General features: G+C 48.5%; 1 protein-coding gene across 1 annotated transcript; it reads right to left on the bottom strand.

Annotated features, from left to right (window-relative positions):
* Positions 1–979: 979 nt before the first annotated feature.
* LOC104525639 (dual specificity phosphatase 26) lies at positions 980–4,987 on the bottom strand. The gene is given in 5 exon segments (XM_010168851.2): positions 980–1,574; positions 2,038–2,246; positions 2,573–2,845; positions 4,876–4,897; positions 4,900–4,987. Coding segments are annotated over 5 exon segments (792 nt in total). The 3' UTR covers positions 980–1,374.
* Between the last annotated feature and the right edge of the window lie 11,917 nt (positions 4,988–16,904).

Genomic DNA, 16,904 nt, shown 5'->3' with positions numbered 1-16,904 from the left:
AAAACCAGAACCCACAGCCCAGGAGCTGGGGGACACACAGCAGCTGCAAACTAGAGTTTGCCCTCCCTATAGCACTTGAACAGCCATTCCCTGGAGCTTGGGGCCACCAGGCAGCAGGGATGGGGTGCTTACAGCACAGGTCTCAGTGTGCCCCAAGCCCAGCAGCTCACCCTTGGGGCTCCTCTCACTACGTGTTTCCCTGACCTCAGCACAACACAGAGCCCACAGCCGAGCGGTGCTTCGCGCGCTCTCAGGAAGCGGAGGAAGAATGGGGCTATAATAAGAGCAGGCGGACAGTGAGCGCCGGCAGACTGCAGGGGCAGGCCAGGACCCGTGGGGCCACCCACCACTCATGGGGCTGGTGCTACCATGGACACTTGCTCCTGGCTCTGGCCACCCTCCTGGGGCTCGGCTCACCCATTCCCTCTGCAAGCTGCAAGGGTGTTTTTCACAGCCGGCCCCTCTGCAAGCCTGGGTGGATAGCTCGGTGCCTGCCTGCCTTTGGGACACTGACATCACCACCTTGAGATGGATGGTGACCCTAGTGACTGCCACCCCAGCTCTGCTTTCCACCAGGAGCCCACCTTTCTGTCCCCACTGCTGGAAAAAAAGAGTGGGGAGGCCCAGCAGAGACACTGGCCACCAGTGGGGTCTGACAGGTTCAGCCCGTAGACTGTGGAACTGGGAGGACTCAGGTCCATCTCCACCCAGAACACTCAGGGTGATGCTGTCCCACTGACTCCTGTGACAGATCCCAGCCTGAGCACAAAGTCTGTCCCAAAGCACACAAGGGATGGCCAAGGTTTTTCCTTAGCACTGTCTTTATTTTCACTGGTTAGCGCTAGGCATGGAGGACATCCAAACACTACAACAAAAGGCCTGTTTGCCCAAGCCCACACACCAGACCTAATTCACATTGCTACACAGACCAAAAACAAATGGGAAACGAGACGAGGAACACACAGAGCTTCAGTCTCCTGGGAGGGATGGGGCTGGCTTGGCAAATGCATCTGCCAAGAGAACAAAGCCTTGAAGGCTTCCTGGAGACAACAGGGATAGAGCAACCTGAAACGTGGGGCTGAGTCCCTCCGGAGGCATCTTGGAGTGAGCAGGTTGGGAAGGAGGCTATATGTTAGGCCTACCTAGGTGATAAGATTGCAGGTTGAGGGCCTACAGTTTACCACTAGGAATAGCTCGCGTGTCTGGGGACCCCCTTAGCTGTGGGGGAAGCCCAGGGGCCAGTTGCATGTAACCCATCATCTGCCAAGCGTTTGCACCACAAGGAAAGCCCTTTCTCTGCCACTCAGCGGGCATCAGGCTCAGGTGAGCACCACACACCCAACGCTCCCACCGCACAACCCCTCTCGTCCTCCTTCACGCACTCCTCTTCAGCCTCAGGGCATTGTCCAGGGCGACCAGCTGGCGCAAGAAACCCCGGTTGGGGATGATACCACGGTGGTCCTTGACCGTCTTTATGGCTTCTACAAGGGGCATGTGGTGGCGGATCATGAGGTAGGCGAGGACCAAGGTGGCTGACCTGCTCACCCCGACAGCACAGTGCACAAGGATCCTTCCTGGGGGTGAAACACAGGGGCTGTGTCACAGCAGACCAAACATCCCGATGAAAAAAATACTGAGGACCCAACTGTTTGCCATGGTGCATCCTGGAGCTGTGGCTCAGGTCTGCAGCCTCTGGGGTCGGGTGCAGAGCCCCAGTTATGGTACAACTGCCATGCACTGAGGTCCTGCTCTTGGCAGAGGGTATCAATACATCATGATCTCCCAAAACAGACTGAATAGGACCAGCCACAGCTCAGGACACAGGTTGGGGCTGTGACCTGGAGGGCCAGTGCTCTCCTCTAGCCTGTTCGCTCTTTGGAGGAGGTGATCCAGTGCAGGATACATCACCCCAGGCTAGAAATACCTTTGTTTTCTAGGATGCTTAGCAATAGGATGTCCATCTAGCTTCCACCTGCCCAGTGAAGTTTCTTCCCCTCCCTGCTCCTCACTTCTCTCCCAGTAATCTTTACCACTGACCTTCATTCAGCGCTTGGTGGATGAAGTCAGCTGCAGGATAAAAGTAGGGGCTCATGTCAAAGGAAGGTGAGTCATGGGCTTCGATGCCCAGGTAGCGGATGCCCGTGCCCTCGTAGTACTCGGCACCCCCCCTCCACTTGCTGTGCGAGGCGTTGAGGATGTGGGTGATGTGCAGGTGAGCCAGCTCCCGCCGGTTGGCTGCTATATCTCTGCAGAGAATAAGGAACAGTGCAGGGGTACGTTAAGTTTAGACTAGTTAAAAGTTTCCAAGGACAGTATGCAAAGTGAAAATGCCAGACTCTTCAGATTCCTGAATTTTAAGTCAACTTCACAGTCCCTGATTCCATGGACACTCCACCTCCGCCCACCTCCCACGGCTGTGCAGAGAGTCCTTCCTCCTCCTTTGTCCCAATGTACCACACCCATCGTGTCCTCCTCTCCCTCCCATTTCCCAGCCTCCTCCTCCTCCCAGATTTCCCCATTTCACAAAAATAGCCCCGGACCTCCCCAGTTCTTGTTCCCTTCTGATACATACTGATCGCCCAGGTAGAGTCCTGGCCAGACCTCATCAGCATGATTACAAGCTGTCTTTCCCGTGTACAGCAACCTTTCAAGCTCAAAGACGCTGAGGATGGGGTGGTTGTTGCGCTCGTCCCGTGAGCCTCGGCTTGGTGACCTGGTGCCATTCCTGGAGAACCTGGACAGGAAAGCCATTGGAGCTTCCGAGACCCACAAGGCATACCTGTGGGTTCGTGAAGGCCGGAGAGTGGCCTGGAGATCGGTTCTGCTGGTGATGCCACCCACGGTCCTGTTAGGGAAGCAGAGGAAATGCTGTTAGAAGAACTGTGGACCTCTCACTTCATCCTTTTTGTAGAAATACTGGCCCAAAGAAGCCAATTCTCACCTTCCTGGTGAGAGGGCTGTGTCAGGTCAGCTACCCAGTGATTCCCAGTGTGAGACAGAGTATCACCTACGCTTCCTTCCAAGAAGCAGTACTGCTGGGGAGAAGTTTATGATGCCAGGGCTGGTGAGGGAAGCCAGAGAGGCAGCCAGATTGCTGAGTCTCCACAGGCTGAGCTTTTGCTCCAGCCCCACGGCTTTGGGTTGAGGCCACGTTGGCAAGAGATGTTCTACATAGGACCACCTTCCGTCTGAGCTGGCTCCAGGGCTTTGCCTGCCAGCGGGACAATGCCAGCTCAAGAACTGATGCTGCCAACCTGCCATCAGAAGCAATGAAAGGCAGCCAGGTCTGGGCAAACCACCAGGACTGGGGAGGAAAAGCCCCCAAACAGGTGGAGGATTCCATATGGCACCACGTAGAGGCTGGCCAGGACCCAGACTCCTATGGACCAGGCACAAAACCCTGTGGGGAAGGAGAGGCAGGATTAACCCCTAAAACCACAGCAGTTCTGCCACTGTATTTTAACATCTACGACTGGTTTGGGGTGGGAAGAGTTAATTTCAGGGAATAAGAAAGCTCATTTTACAGAGCAGATCCTCTAGGACAAGCTCTGCTCTCAAACCTTTAGATCGTGCTGATACTTGTCACACAACTGCAAGAGACCTCCCTGGACAGCCTGACCCACGTGGAACAGTTACCAGTCCCTGCAGCCACACGTTCCTCACAGCTGCCCTTTTTTTTGCTCATTTGCTGCTGCCCCACTGACAGAAACCCCCACCCACGGGAATACAATTCTCTTTCCCAGCATCGCACCGCTGCCCTGAGCTGCCCAGCATCCCATCAGAGCCGCCCCAGCAGCAGCTCAGCACTGGACAGTTGTCAGTGGGACTCAGGGGAGGAAAAGCAGCGACCTTGGGCTGCCCAGGCTGGATCACAGCGTCTCTGTCTGCTCTGACATGTTGCCTAAGGCACCGGCCCGCAGCCAACGGTGCAGAAGGAAGAAGCCTCCAGCCATTTACTGGCCATGTACAGAGGAGGAAAACATTGCAAGGGCACAGGGGAGTTCAGAGAGACCCACGGACATCTCCCTGTCCCAGGGTGGCAGTTCAGACCCTGCCAGGCACCCTGGGGTGTTGCACAGGAGAGGTCAGCCCTGCCTGCACCGCTCATCCCTGGCACTGAGCACAGGGTATGGGCCAGAGCTCACTGTCACACTTCTCCCCTGCCCGGATGAATTTTGGACTCCTTCATGCTGGGAATTCAGACTTGGCAAATCCCACCTGGAAAAGGCATTGAGCGTGGCCATATGCCGGGGCTCTTAAACCTTGTGTGACCTTGGCTGCAGCACAGCCACATGCCACCAGCTCCGGGCAGCGTTAAGAAACAAACAGCAGAAGGGTCTGAAAAAAGCAACTAAATCATCAGGATAAAGCTTTAATTAGCCAAATTGCAGACCCTCTTATTGCTACAGCTGGCTGGAAAAATAGCAATTCACATCTATCCTGGGATGTAGCTCTAGAAACCTCAGGCCCAAAGCTGCTTCCAGCATCCTCCCCCCAACACCCCACCACGCCAGCCCCCGTGAAGTGCTTCAGGCAAAGAGAATCTGTCCCACAGCCAAGACCTCAGAACAGACCCCAAAGCACTCCTGGCACCCAAATCCCTCACAGGCATCAGCTGTACCCCTATGTTTGGCAGCCAAGCCTGGGGGCTCACACTCCGCTTCCCCGAGCACGCTGATGGCTGCCTCCAGAGCCCCTCTGCCGGTTGTGCCATGCTCGGAGGGAGGGGAGAAACAGCCAGAGCCTGCCTGGATGCACAGAGCGAGCTCGGAAGAGGCATCACTGAACAAGCACAGGCTGCTGAGCCCCGCACACTCTGCAGAGACAGACAGACAGACACGCAGGAGGAAGGAGACGCCCACCCCGTTACTCTACCTTTGTGAGGGCTGTGATTTCTCGGCTCGAAGGGAGTGTTGTAGTCAGATCCAGTCAGCCATGTCTTCCTGCTGCCGCTGCCGCTGCTGTAGAAGGGCTGATGTATGAACATCTATTTTAAGCCATGACATGTCCAGAGGCAGGTTTGTTTATATCATGCTGTGCATGGATGGATAAGGGAGGAATGAGGGAGAGGGACACGAATGCAGAGATCGAATGCAAGCATGCACAGGGATATACATTAGTGCCCATTACAACAGAGGCAAAAATAACAGCAAGAATAAAATATCAACATTTTCCTGCCAGCTTTTCTCTCACTCCTCCTCCAGCGAGCCAAAAGCCACAGGCGTGCAGGAAGGGAGAGAAGAAAAAGCTGATAAAGTGGTGCTGATGACATGATTCCCATATCATAAATCTGTTGCCATCTCTAGAGGATGTTCCTTCATGGTTTGTTTTGTTGTTGTTTTTTGTTTTTTTAAAAAAAATTTTAATATTTTTTTTTACAGGTGACCTTATCCTCCCCCCTTTCTAGGGTCTCTTTGGCAGAGGCAGGGCTTGGTGACATTTTCTTAATTTGCTAAGAAAATAAGCCTGGGCAGGGGGATGTATGTGGTGAGGTGACAAACTATTCAAAAATCTGTGTCAAAGTCAGGGAATACTTTTTTCTGAGGGGGGGGAAACAAAAAAGTAAAAAGAGAAAACTCAAAAGATGGAAGCTTTTTGTTTTGACATCTTCTAAATGACACTATTCATTTCAGAAGAGCTGCAATATTTCAGTTAAACATTTTCCAGGCAGAATATTCTCCTTTTCCCTTTGAAGTGCTGGCTTTCAATTTAAAAGTTTGACTCAAATCAGAAAGTAGGAGTGTGGTGGGAAAAACAACCTGAGGAGGAATCGAAACATGCTGTTCCAGGCCAAACGACACATCCTAAGAAGATTTATGGCATTCCCTCCCCTACTCCTATTTGATTAAAAATCAGGAAAATTTCCTGGTTTGTTTTCAGCTGAACTTGAGTTTATCCCATGATACAATCTCAGAAGCTTCAAGAATGAACTCGGCATCAGCAGATACCTGTCCTGTCCCACCTGCACCACAATATGTTCACGCAATGAGGTTTAGCTGGGCTTTTTTAAACATCCATCATGGACAGCACAGGTGCCAGGAACCTTCTGCATGAAGATCTGGATACAGCTTCGGCTTTGGAAGCTGATAACACCCCAGAAGCTGGAGGATATGCTCAGGAAGGTATTTGGGATATGCCCTGCTCTTAACTGCTTTCCCCAAGCAGTAACTGCTGGAGACTGTAGGATCTGAGTTCCAGGGATGATGGACTTTCTCTGTTTCAGTTCCTTTGCACCAGCAGAAATATTCACCCAGTGCTAACAAGTCCCAGGAGAGACCCATAAGCAAGATTAAAAAAGCTCAAAGAGCTGCAGATCCAGGGGGTCCCCATAAGCCCTCCTGCCAGCTACACTCACCTGATCCTCAGGGGACAGAGGCTCCAGCTCCATCCATCCCAAACGCTCCTTGTCAGACAGCTCTGCTCCAAAAAACAGGGGTCGAGTGACCTGAAAGGAAATTTGCACTTTCACAGCTCTGTGGGACACCTTTAAAGTGGATAAGTAGAGGCCCTCTCCCTCCCCTGCACTGAAGAATTACATTCCCAGTAGTCTGTAAAATGTGCTTCTGAACAGAAGTGCCTACAACCCCCATCACAAAAGGTTAAATCTGAATTTAAAAAAACTACATGAAATAAAATTAGGTGGATAAATGTTTTGGCAGAGCATTGCCTGCAGGGAACTTACTGGTCATTTAAACAGAGGATTAGTAGTTGTTGTGGTTTTATTCCAATAATAATACTGGAATTGCTTTGTAAAGCAGCCAGAAGTCCCCAACAAAGCCAGTGACTGCTTCTTAGATAATGAAATCTCAGATGCTTTGAAAGCCTGGGCAGCTGCATCAAGAAAAAGTGTCAGCAATCCATCTTTTTATAAGGGACGATTCTTAGACACAAACCAGACCTCTTTGCCTCACCTCCTCTCCTTCTTTTCCATAAACATCAGTGATGTAGCAGAGACTGAGTTGCTCTTTGCTCCCTGGTAGGATTTATCATCTCAGTACATTGCTTCTGAAGCTCCTGTCCTTGAAGACAAGAGGCCACTCAGAACACTGGAACCGTTTGGGGTTTGTTCTGACTTTCACATACATTTTGCTCCATTTCCACACCTCCTTGTAATCACTCCCAGGTCAGAGTCCTGTTTCTCATCTGTTTTGCCCCAAAGGACCCTAAGAAGCAAAAACCACGTTGAGAACTAATCACCAAGGCACCGGGAGAGAATTTAAAAGACAAACCCCCAAATTTCTCTCTCCTCCTGGCAGTGATGCTTTCAAAGCTGTTCCCTCTGGGAAGCATTCAGCTGCAGGACAGGACACAAAGGTGTCCTGCAACCTCAATTCCTTGCAAGCTTTATCACTCTGTGATACTTGAGCCCCCTAACTGAGAAGGATCATCTGGTCCTTCACAGATAAAGAATATGTAGGAGCACAGCTATGGAGACATAGAGAGGTAAGGTCTGGCTTCCCCCAGTCACAGCCACCACTGCAGAGAGCACCTATAGGGCTGGATTGTTTAAGGACAGCACTGGCAGAGGTTTCCTACATCCCCTGACTGGCAGATTTGCCAGCTGTGGGGCTGCTGCCCTTGCCTCGGGGTGGGCTGCTGGCCCAGACAGCTCTGCTAGCCCAATATCTCAACTATTGTCAAAAACTGCTGTGCACAGCGGGCCTGCGGCAGCGAGGATGGAGCGGCTGTTTGCAGCTCAATTAGGGGCAGAATCGCCTCCCACCAGAGTAATCAGGGCACCCGCTGCTCCCAGCTCTCCCCCCTTTTCCAAAGCTCAGCTTGGAGCAGGGAGGAATCAGGGTTGGAGTCTGCAAAACCCCACAAGTGAGCCAAATAAAGGGCAGCTTGGAAAAATTCACAGATCCAGCCACTGGAGGCTGCTCTGGTTATACATAAATCACCGCTGTGCACATTGTCAGACATGGAAAACTCAAGGCAAGGAAATAAAGGGCAGGGGTTAGAGAGTTTTCAGAGCTGCTATTTCCTGGCTTTATACTCCCCATGCATGCAAATTCACTGTGGTCTTCACAGCTCTATTTTAAAGATCAGAGATCAATCACTTCATGCACTAAATGCTGCATGTCCAAAAGCCACCTGGAAGGCACAGGAGCCAGACTTTATTATATTCAATCATAAACAGAAAGAATATCTGTATTTCACCCAACATGTGCTATTTGATAGACACACTGCAGAGGAGGGTGGCAGACGGAGGGAGGGCAGAGGGCACAGACAGCTGTAGCATAACAAGGTAAAATTAAGCCTGCTCTAAGTTAACAGTCAGGGTGAGAAGGTGGCATCGCTGAAAGAAGTAGTGCAAGATGACAGAGCAGCGTCACAGCCACCTACTGAAAGAGGTTGGAACAGATGTGATTTACTTGGCACTGAAGCTGCCCAGGAGGAATTGTGTGCCCAACTGAGGGGGGCAATAACTACCACCTAGGGCAGGTAAATCCACCACTCACACTGTGGCACAGGCTCTTCTCTAATTGCATCGTGGATGAGGTGGTGTAAAGGTGGGGTCCACTGCAGGCTGCCTCAGAATATATCATAGAAAATTTATCTGAAAAGGCCAAGGTCATGTGGCCAGTCAATCCAAGGCAGGATCAATTCTCTATCAAAGTAATGAAGTAATAAAGAGTAATCTTCACTCTCTACTTGCCTACATTTAGGTCAGGGATACAATTTTTTGGGGGCTCCATACATGCTCTAGCAGTCTGGAAGGAAATTGCAAAGCTCAAGGTGACCACCTACCTCCCTGGAGGTTCTCCCAGGTCGAGCCCACCCTCCCCAGACTATTCATCCTCAGCAGCTCTGGGACAGAAGCTGTGCACTGTTGAATCCTCTCCCAGCCCCAAATAAATATCTGCTTCCCTATAAGAAATGTGATTGAAGGTAATAAACCCTTGGAAGAGAGGATGTGCAAGTACCACAACCCCTCTGTGTCCATTGCAGTAGCGTCAGCCAGAAAGTTAAAGCCTGGTCCCTTGGCTGTATTGATTCACTGCTGGAGAGGGTCACTTGAGTTCTGTCAATGCTGAGATATTTTCCATTAAAAGAAAGAAAAAGGAAAAAAAAGAGGAGAGGGAATAACAGGCACCAGACTCATTGTCCGACAGCTGGAAAACCTGCAGAGCCTCGATTTGTGAGGAAGCAATCCTTGTCCAGAGGGAGAAAGACAGCTGCTTGCTTTGTTGCAAACTTGCAGTGTTTATGATTACTTAGCGGGGAGACCCTGAATTGTTCGTGGACTCATTTTGCCTGTCATCCACTGCCTTGTTAATGTCAGAAGCAGCCTGGGATAGATTTGAGTTGCTACAGAGCAAGGAGGAAAAAAAAAAAAAATCAAAGAAAAAACAACTGAAAAAACAATAAGTTGCTGGCAAAAGATGCTGTGAGATCCTGATGCTTCTTGTCTAACTGTTCACTTCAGCTTGCTAGCAGAACAGGCTGGGGCACTGCCCAAACCTTCTTGAAACTGGTGGGAGGTCTGATGTTGACCTGATGCTCATCGTGTTTCAATGCTCAGAAAAATGTCAAATGGAAGAGAACTACCCACAGCCCCCCTGGAAGAGAGCACAGCTGAGACATTCATGATCCCCATTAGCAAGAAGTCTGAGCTACTCACACTTTTTAAAGGCTAAGATGAAGGTCACATCTATCTTGCATTGCAAAGCAATCTTCAAACAGAGCGAATCAACACTAGAAACCAGTACAGCAAAGGCAGAGGGTTGGGAGTGCAGTGTAGGTCTGTTTGGATGGTTCTGCTTGGTAACCAACCACCACATCTGCACAGCGCGGCTCAAACCCGTGTGTGCAAAGCCACACGCTCCCAGCGCCGAGTGCTGGTCAGGCTGTGTGACACCTCTAACTCTAGAAGCTCCAATTTTACTCTTGCAAATCCAAAAATCCTTAGGGAAGTCTGCTTTGGAGAAAAGAAGAATGATATCTGAGTCAGGGTGGAAATTGGGGCCAGGTCCTTAGCAGATTCACACTGACTTCAGGGAGGCTGGGACCTGTCTGATTATTTCTCTTCTTGAGTGTTCTTGGACCAGGAATGGTTATGAACATGGACAAGCAGCAGCATTGTCTTTTTGAGGCCTGTGGCTGCAGTTAACACAATGCATTTCCACTCACTGTGTCGATGGTGCTGAGAACCCCAGCAGCTCAGCTATAATTTCTAAAGCAGCAAGAACAGCTTAGGAGCTCAAATATAAAGTCAGTGAGAGTTGGGTGCCTAATGCCTTTCAATCTTCTTTCTAATTCCTAGCCTTAGGGCTTTGAGGAAGTAGCTGGTTTGATTTGATGAAGAAAAAAGCTGCTCCATTAGCAGGTCTGATGTTTGAGAGGTTTCTTTCAGGCTGTGATGAATCCCAGCACCCTCCATCAGGCCACACTTGCTGCTAGATCCTATTTTCCCTTCAGTGACATTATGTCTTAAACAGGCTTTCACTGTAATAACATTTGCAGTAATGAAATCACCCGGCTGTACGGTCTTCTTTTAACAGCAAAAATATCTGAGTTGGCTACAAAGGGAGATTTAAATGTCACAGAGAATGTGCTGTATGTGTCCATCAGAAGATAAGGTTTCTCTTTGTTGATGAACGGAGACAGAAGGGTGACTGCTGGGTGTTCGGAGCACAAAGGCTCACCGCGGCTCCTTGAATAGGGAATGAGGAGGCTGGGGGGAGCAGGGGATGGGACAAGGGAGAGACTGCTAATACGGAGAGCTTTTAAAATCCCATACTGGTTGTAGGGCTCCTAAAGATCTAACAATGGCAAGGCACTAAATTTGCAAGTGAAATGAATCAAAATCAGCTCCTCTCTTTCGTTCAGAGTTTGCTCTCGAACAGCAGCTGGCTGTACAGGACTGGGAAGTGAGGGAGGAAAGGATCTCTAAACTGGGCGAGAATGATCCAGCTACAACCTTTGCATCACTTACCGTAGAATCATAAAATGGTTTGAGTTGGAAGGGACCTTAAAGCTCATCCAGTCCCAACCCCCCTGCCAGAAGCAGTGACACATTCCACTAGACCAGGTTGCTCAAAGCCTCATCCAGCCTGGCCTTCAACACTTCCAGGGAGGAGCAGCCACAGCTTCTCTGGCCAACCTGGGACACTGTCTCACCACTCTCACACCAAAGAATTTCTTCCTCACATCTCATCTAAACCTCCCCTCTTACAGTAGGTTTAGATTAGATATTAGGAACTTATCCAAGTTAATAAGCAGGATGCCCATGAAGTCAGTGTCTCAGCACCAACACGAAACCAGCCCAACTGGGACCAGAATCCACGTGTAACTTCACACCTGCATGGGAACTTTTAGCTCATAATGAAATGAAAAATGTCAGCAGGGAGGAAATAATTACACTGGATCAACCCAAAATGAACAATTTAAGTTAACAAACTGCAACAAAATATTTTGCCATTTCTAAATTGTTCATTTTCTTAGAACAAATGCAGGCACATTGGCTCTCCCCAGCCGATAGAAATTCTGATTTTCATTGCCTGCACTCAAAATTATGTGGGCCTGATTTGCTTCAGCTGATTAGACCCCAAACTGATGCTTCAAATTGGATTGTCAGGAATAGTCCTCCTTTTGAAAATGTGGCTGCTTGATTTCATACTATGGGAATTCTTTTTTGCTTATGTCCAAGAAAGCTCTCGCTTGATTGATTGATTTATTCCAATAAAAAGCTAAGAATTCCCAGATCCTTCACAGCCAGTTGTAAAACTCTCAACATCTTAAAGCCAGGATTTTACCAGCACACTTAGCTGTGCCTCAGGGTTGGGTTTTTGGGTTGGTTTTTTTTTTTGAGGAACAGCTCTGTCAATGACTTGAAGGGTTACATTAGAAACCATTACATTTCGCTGCTGGCTCTTAATGGTAACACGACTTGTACCTCCAGCTTGGCTTTCCATCTGCTACCAGCAGAGACAGTAATGTTACAGTCAACGTGGAAAGTACTCATGTTCCAAGGAGAGGATAGTAATAATGAAAGCAAGAAAACATATCAGAGCTGATGATTTAGCCTGAGAAAGGGCAGATCATATCATCCAATATGCCCTATAACACAGCTATGAAAAGGATAACCTTTCCTCTGCAGGAATGTTTGGTGCAATGGGAAGAGAGACCAATTTTCCACCTCTATTTTTTTTTGCATGAATGTTAATTTTAGCAAAAGAAGTAAAGGTCATGAAGGACAAAAGACTGGGAGGGGGTAAAAAACTAACTTCTTCCTCCCTCCCCAAAGACCTGACAGTCTGAGTTGCTTTGCCTAATAGAAACAGGCAGCAAAGAACATTTTGACTTTAATAATTCTAATTATTCCACAGTATTGTGAAATAAATTAGAAATCCAAATGAAATCAGCGTCCCATGGCACTAGGAAACGTACAGTCACAGAATGCAGGTATCTAAATCTATCCTGAGTTCTGTCTTGCATAGACAAGACAGAAAATAATGGAAAATATGCTCAGAAACAGGAGAGAAAATTAAAGCACATACTTCTGTGCAGTGACTGCTGCAAAGTCATGCAGGGAGCTGAAGCAAAACCAGCCCTGAGCCTCCTGCACCCCACTCCCACACCACAGCTTCCCTTTTCCTAACCTTTCTGTAACCAATGAGGATGTTTCCCCTTCTGCCCTTCTCCTGAGGGATACACAGCTGTGATTCCTTGGGCTGGAAGTTCCAGCAGCCACCAGTCCCTCCGGAATGGAGAGCCTTCGGGGCTGGGAAATGCCAAGGGATTGGACATTTAGCAGGCTGTGAAATCCATGAAGGTTTGATGCAGCCCCAGGGGCATCTGTGGGGCTTCCTTGGAGACACTGCCCCATGGGAAGGATCTGACTGTAAGCAGGGAAGAAATTTGCTTTTATTTAAAGGAAGGGAGCAGAAAATTCCCAGCCCTTCTCCTAAGGCCCAGCTTTAACCCCAGGCATAGCATTCAAAGATCCAGAAGTCTTTAACAGTTGTTCATGAAGCAGGTGAGCAGGAAGACAATTCATACAGCTACATATGAGAGCTAAGGACCAAAAATAGACTTTCTCACAGAGGCAGCTATTTATCAGTATCCTCATCCATCATGCTGCAGGATGAAAGGTCAAACAAATGACCCTGCTACTGGCTGCTATTATTCCAGCGCTGCACAGAGGAAGGCAAATGCCTTGAAAGAACTTGGCTGAGCCTGGGAGGCCAGCGCCTGCCTTGCACAAAGCACTGGGATGAACAGGATGTGACAGCAGGTAAACAAGTGTGTCCAGGTGAGGCCATCCTAGTGAGGGGAGTCACTACCGTGCAGCAGTTCCTGGCTGATTCATACTGCCCAGAGGTAGAAAATGGAATGAAGCTCCTCCTCCAACTCCACAACGTGTTTCTCACCAACAACAGGGCTAACCTGGCCTCAATGGGCTGTTATCTCCCCACACAGACCAGGGACAACTGGTGCTTGAGCAAAAGCCATTCCTCTCTATTTTCCTCAGTGGAGTAGCAACGGAGAATTAGTAGCATCTGTTTGACTGTGGTCGTCCCTCTTCTGCCAAAGGGTCCTTTTACCCACCGCTGTCCAGCCCTCCTCTGACAGCCAGTCCTGGAGCTATAGCAGAAATCCAAAGAGCAGCCATCAATGCAATTGCCTTTATCTTCTCCACACACCTGGCAAAGATTCATGGAAATATTCTTAGAGCTGAGGTAGATGGTGCTGTAGCAAGGGAGGATGAGCTACCTGCAGCAGGTGTACAAACAAATGCCCATGGGAAAGAAGGATAACGGCAAGTGCTGCCATCCCTATCATTGAAATAGAGAGTGTGACACAGAGACGCTAAAGGAAAAATCCACAAAGATCATTTGCAAGGTCTTAAGTCTTACCAGATGACTCACAAAGGGAAACTATCTCACTCCTGAGTCAGTGCCTGAAGGACCCCAGCTCTGTTAAATTGCCTTTCCTGCATAGGCACAAATAGCTGCCAGGAGCTGTGTTGATTGCGCTGTTAGATGGTCCCCCTGTGCTTTGGGCAGCACCAGTCAAGCATTGCAAAGTCCATCTATCTTCATGTTTCTGGTTTCAGTGATTTACAATGTCACACAGAAGCTTGAGGCAGAGTAGGAAATTAAAGCAGATTTCCCAGTGTGACCCTCTTCTTTGAATCCCTCCTCCCCTCACCACTGGGCTCACGCAAACTCACAGGGATAAATCTCAGTGTGGCGTGGCTGGTGTGACACTCTGTGCCTAATGGAGAACCAGGGCAGTGTCAGAAGGCTGGGTTGTATTTATAGGGCAATTGGCTCTTGCATTTGCAGAAGCACATTCCTGAGCTACGAGATACACGTGCACAGTGGGAGATAGTGCCTGCCCCAAAGAATTTGAATATAAGTAGCCAAGGAAACACAGAAAGGAAACATTTCTGTTTTACAGGTAGGGAACTGAGGCAGGAAGAGTTTAGCTGATTTGCACCATTCATGTAAGAAATTTGCCTCAATTCAGGAAGCAAGCAAGCTCTCCTATGCCAAAGTGCTCACCTACCACAACATCCTTGTCAGTCACCTGGATACTTGACTGCAAGCATCTGCCATGGCAACACCAGCCAGCTTTTCAGTGGCATCCTCTGCTCTCTCTAACACAGGGTTTAAGATCTGCAGCTCTTCATCTTGCGGTCCCTTTCTTGGCTTTACTGCTGTCAAACACTGACTGATACTTTATGAGCCTGGGGATCCAACTCCTTCTGTTCACTTCAAAATCACTTTGCTGAGCAAATGGAAGAAAGGAGGTGAGCAGAGCCAGTGCATCTCCCAGGCAAGGCTGGGCTCTTTTGGGTTGAATCGTTTGTTCTTTTCCCTCACTGCTTCTGCTGGCTTTGGTGATCTTTCTTCATAAGTTTCCCCAAAGTGACAAGCACAATTTATTATGTGTGCACAAGGCCTTGGGAATCTCCTGGAGACATATCATTCCTACTATTATCCTCCTCACATGAGGAGCCGTTGTTCTTGTCAAGCTCGCTCGCTTCCTCCTTTGCAAAGAGAAGAAAGGATGCAGGGGGATTTTTCATTAATCATTTTTACTCTGAGAGCTGCGGCTCCCATCTGCATTCTGATCACTTCTGATCTCTGCCACCATTTTTCATGGTAGCACTTATGAGGATTGTTTTATGCTGCTGGTTTGAGGTGTGTTAATGACCAACCATTCAGCGTCCAGAGCAAAGCTTTAAATTTAATGTACACTCCAGTGGGGAAAATCTATTACAGCTATACATTTCCTTTCTTGCTATTCTTCTTCAAGGAAGGTGCCAGTTTCAAATAGTGCAGGGAGTGAGGGGGAAAGGCTGGCAGGAGGAGCTGGGTTTATGGTGAAAAGGAGGAAGAAGCAAGCTGAGGTTTTTGCACTTGAGTTAGGGCTTGGGGCTGTCATGGTTGAAAATGGGAAGATCCAGTCAAGGAATGGCCAAGTGGGAAGGGAGAATACTGCCAAAACATAATTATTTCAGCTGATGGGAGCTCAGTGTGTCCTAATTTCTGGTCCATGAGGTAAAGCTGCTCCTGACAGCATGCCAGGGTCTCTGAGGCTTATCTCTGATAGACTGCTTTTCCTGTGCATTGGGACAGTACCAAGTGCAAAGCACTTCCATCACAGCCATGGCCTCTTCACACAGATCTCTCAGTGTAACGGAGCCAGTCTACAAGGTTACACAAGGCTGAGGCTGAATTAACTTGGTCCTGCTCACGTTCTGATTTCATCACCTCCCTGGGCATTCCCAATTTCTAACACTGCACTTTGGAGTCCAAGAGGTGATTATTAATAATGACAAAAATGCCTAATCTTCTGTCACCTGAGCTGAAAGGTCCTTCAGAAAGGCAGTGGGACTAAGCAGCATTCTCCCATTTCCTCTCCAGAGGATAGTGAAAATGTGCTAGATCTAAAAATAACACTAAAACTGGACCTTGAATAAGTCCCTTCCTTTCACTGTGCCTCTGGACTCCTCCCAGCTACTATTTTGTGTGCTAATTTTGTGCTGTCTCTCTCTGCAGCAGAACATCAGAGCCTGATCCTGGCTTCTGGGATCAATGCCCCTTCCTTAATGTGCGAGAACTGGCACCTCTGTCCATGCAGAATTAATCTCAAATGTAATCTTGTCTTTTTACACAAGGGTCAGGAACTGGCTCCTACGCTGTGTGTGCATGACTGAATAGACACTGCATTGTAATTCAGACCCTTTGACATCTCATTTTAATACAAAAAGCATAAAACATAAGAGCAAGAGATTGGAAAAGACCTTCTGGACCATGAAGTTCAACTCTTTGAGATAAAATCTCATTCATACACTCTCAAATTTTCTCTTAAAACTGTTAGGCTTCCTCTCCCTCAGCCCTTAGTCTAGGATCTGTCTTTCCAACGTGTAGGAATATCTCTAATAAGTTTACTCACAGTGAGGTTGCTCTTATACTAACATTGTCCTTTAGCTTAAATAGCAAGTTCAATACTAACATTAACGATAATAATAGTTAATTACAAGCCTAGACGGGCTGTTGCTGGGACCAAAAATAGCCCTGGTAAGCCCAAAGCAGTCAAGCTGCAGGATAGTAGTAAATAACATCTCAGGTTCATTGGCAATAAAATGGTTTGTTCCAGCCAGAGGGTCCAGGAGGAGAGATGCTGCAATGAGCAGAAAGTGGAGAGGCAGGCTCCTAGGGCACTGCTCAACGCGGGTGCGGTCCGACAAAGAAAAGTGCAAGGAGAAAAGAAATCTTATTCCCCTGTGTGGAGCAATTTACAGACAGCTGCTTGGTCCCCTGGGACCAGGCAGAGAGAGGGAGAGAGAAAGATGTTCTTGCTGCCTTTCGGGCTGGACCTACATCAAACTCGTTAATGTCAATAGGAGGGAAATTGAACTGAGCTTTATTGTAACCCTAATGAAT

This window comes from Antrostomus carolinensis, unplaced genomic scaffold, assembly GCF_000700745.2.
Source record: "Antrostomus carolinensis isolate BGI_N321 unplaced genomic scaffold, ASM70074v2 scaffold5735, whole genome shotgun sequence".
Taxonomy (NCBI): Eukaryota; Metazoa; Chordata; class Aves; order Caprimulgiformes; family Caprimulgidae; genus Antrostomus; species Antrostomus carolinensis.
Note: the sequence above shows the minus strand (reverse complement) of the source record. Positions and strands in the feature narration are given on the sequence as shown.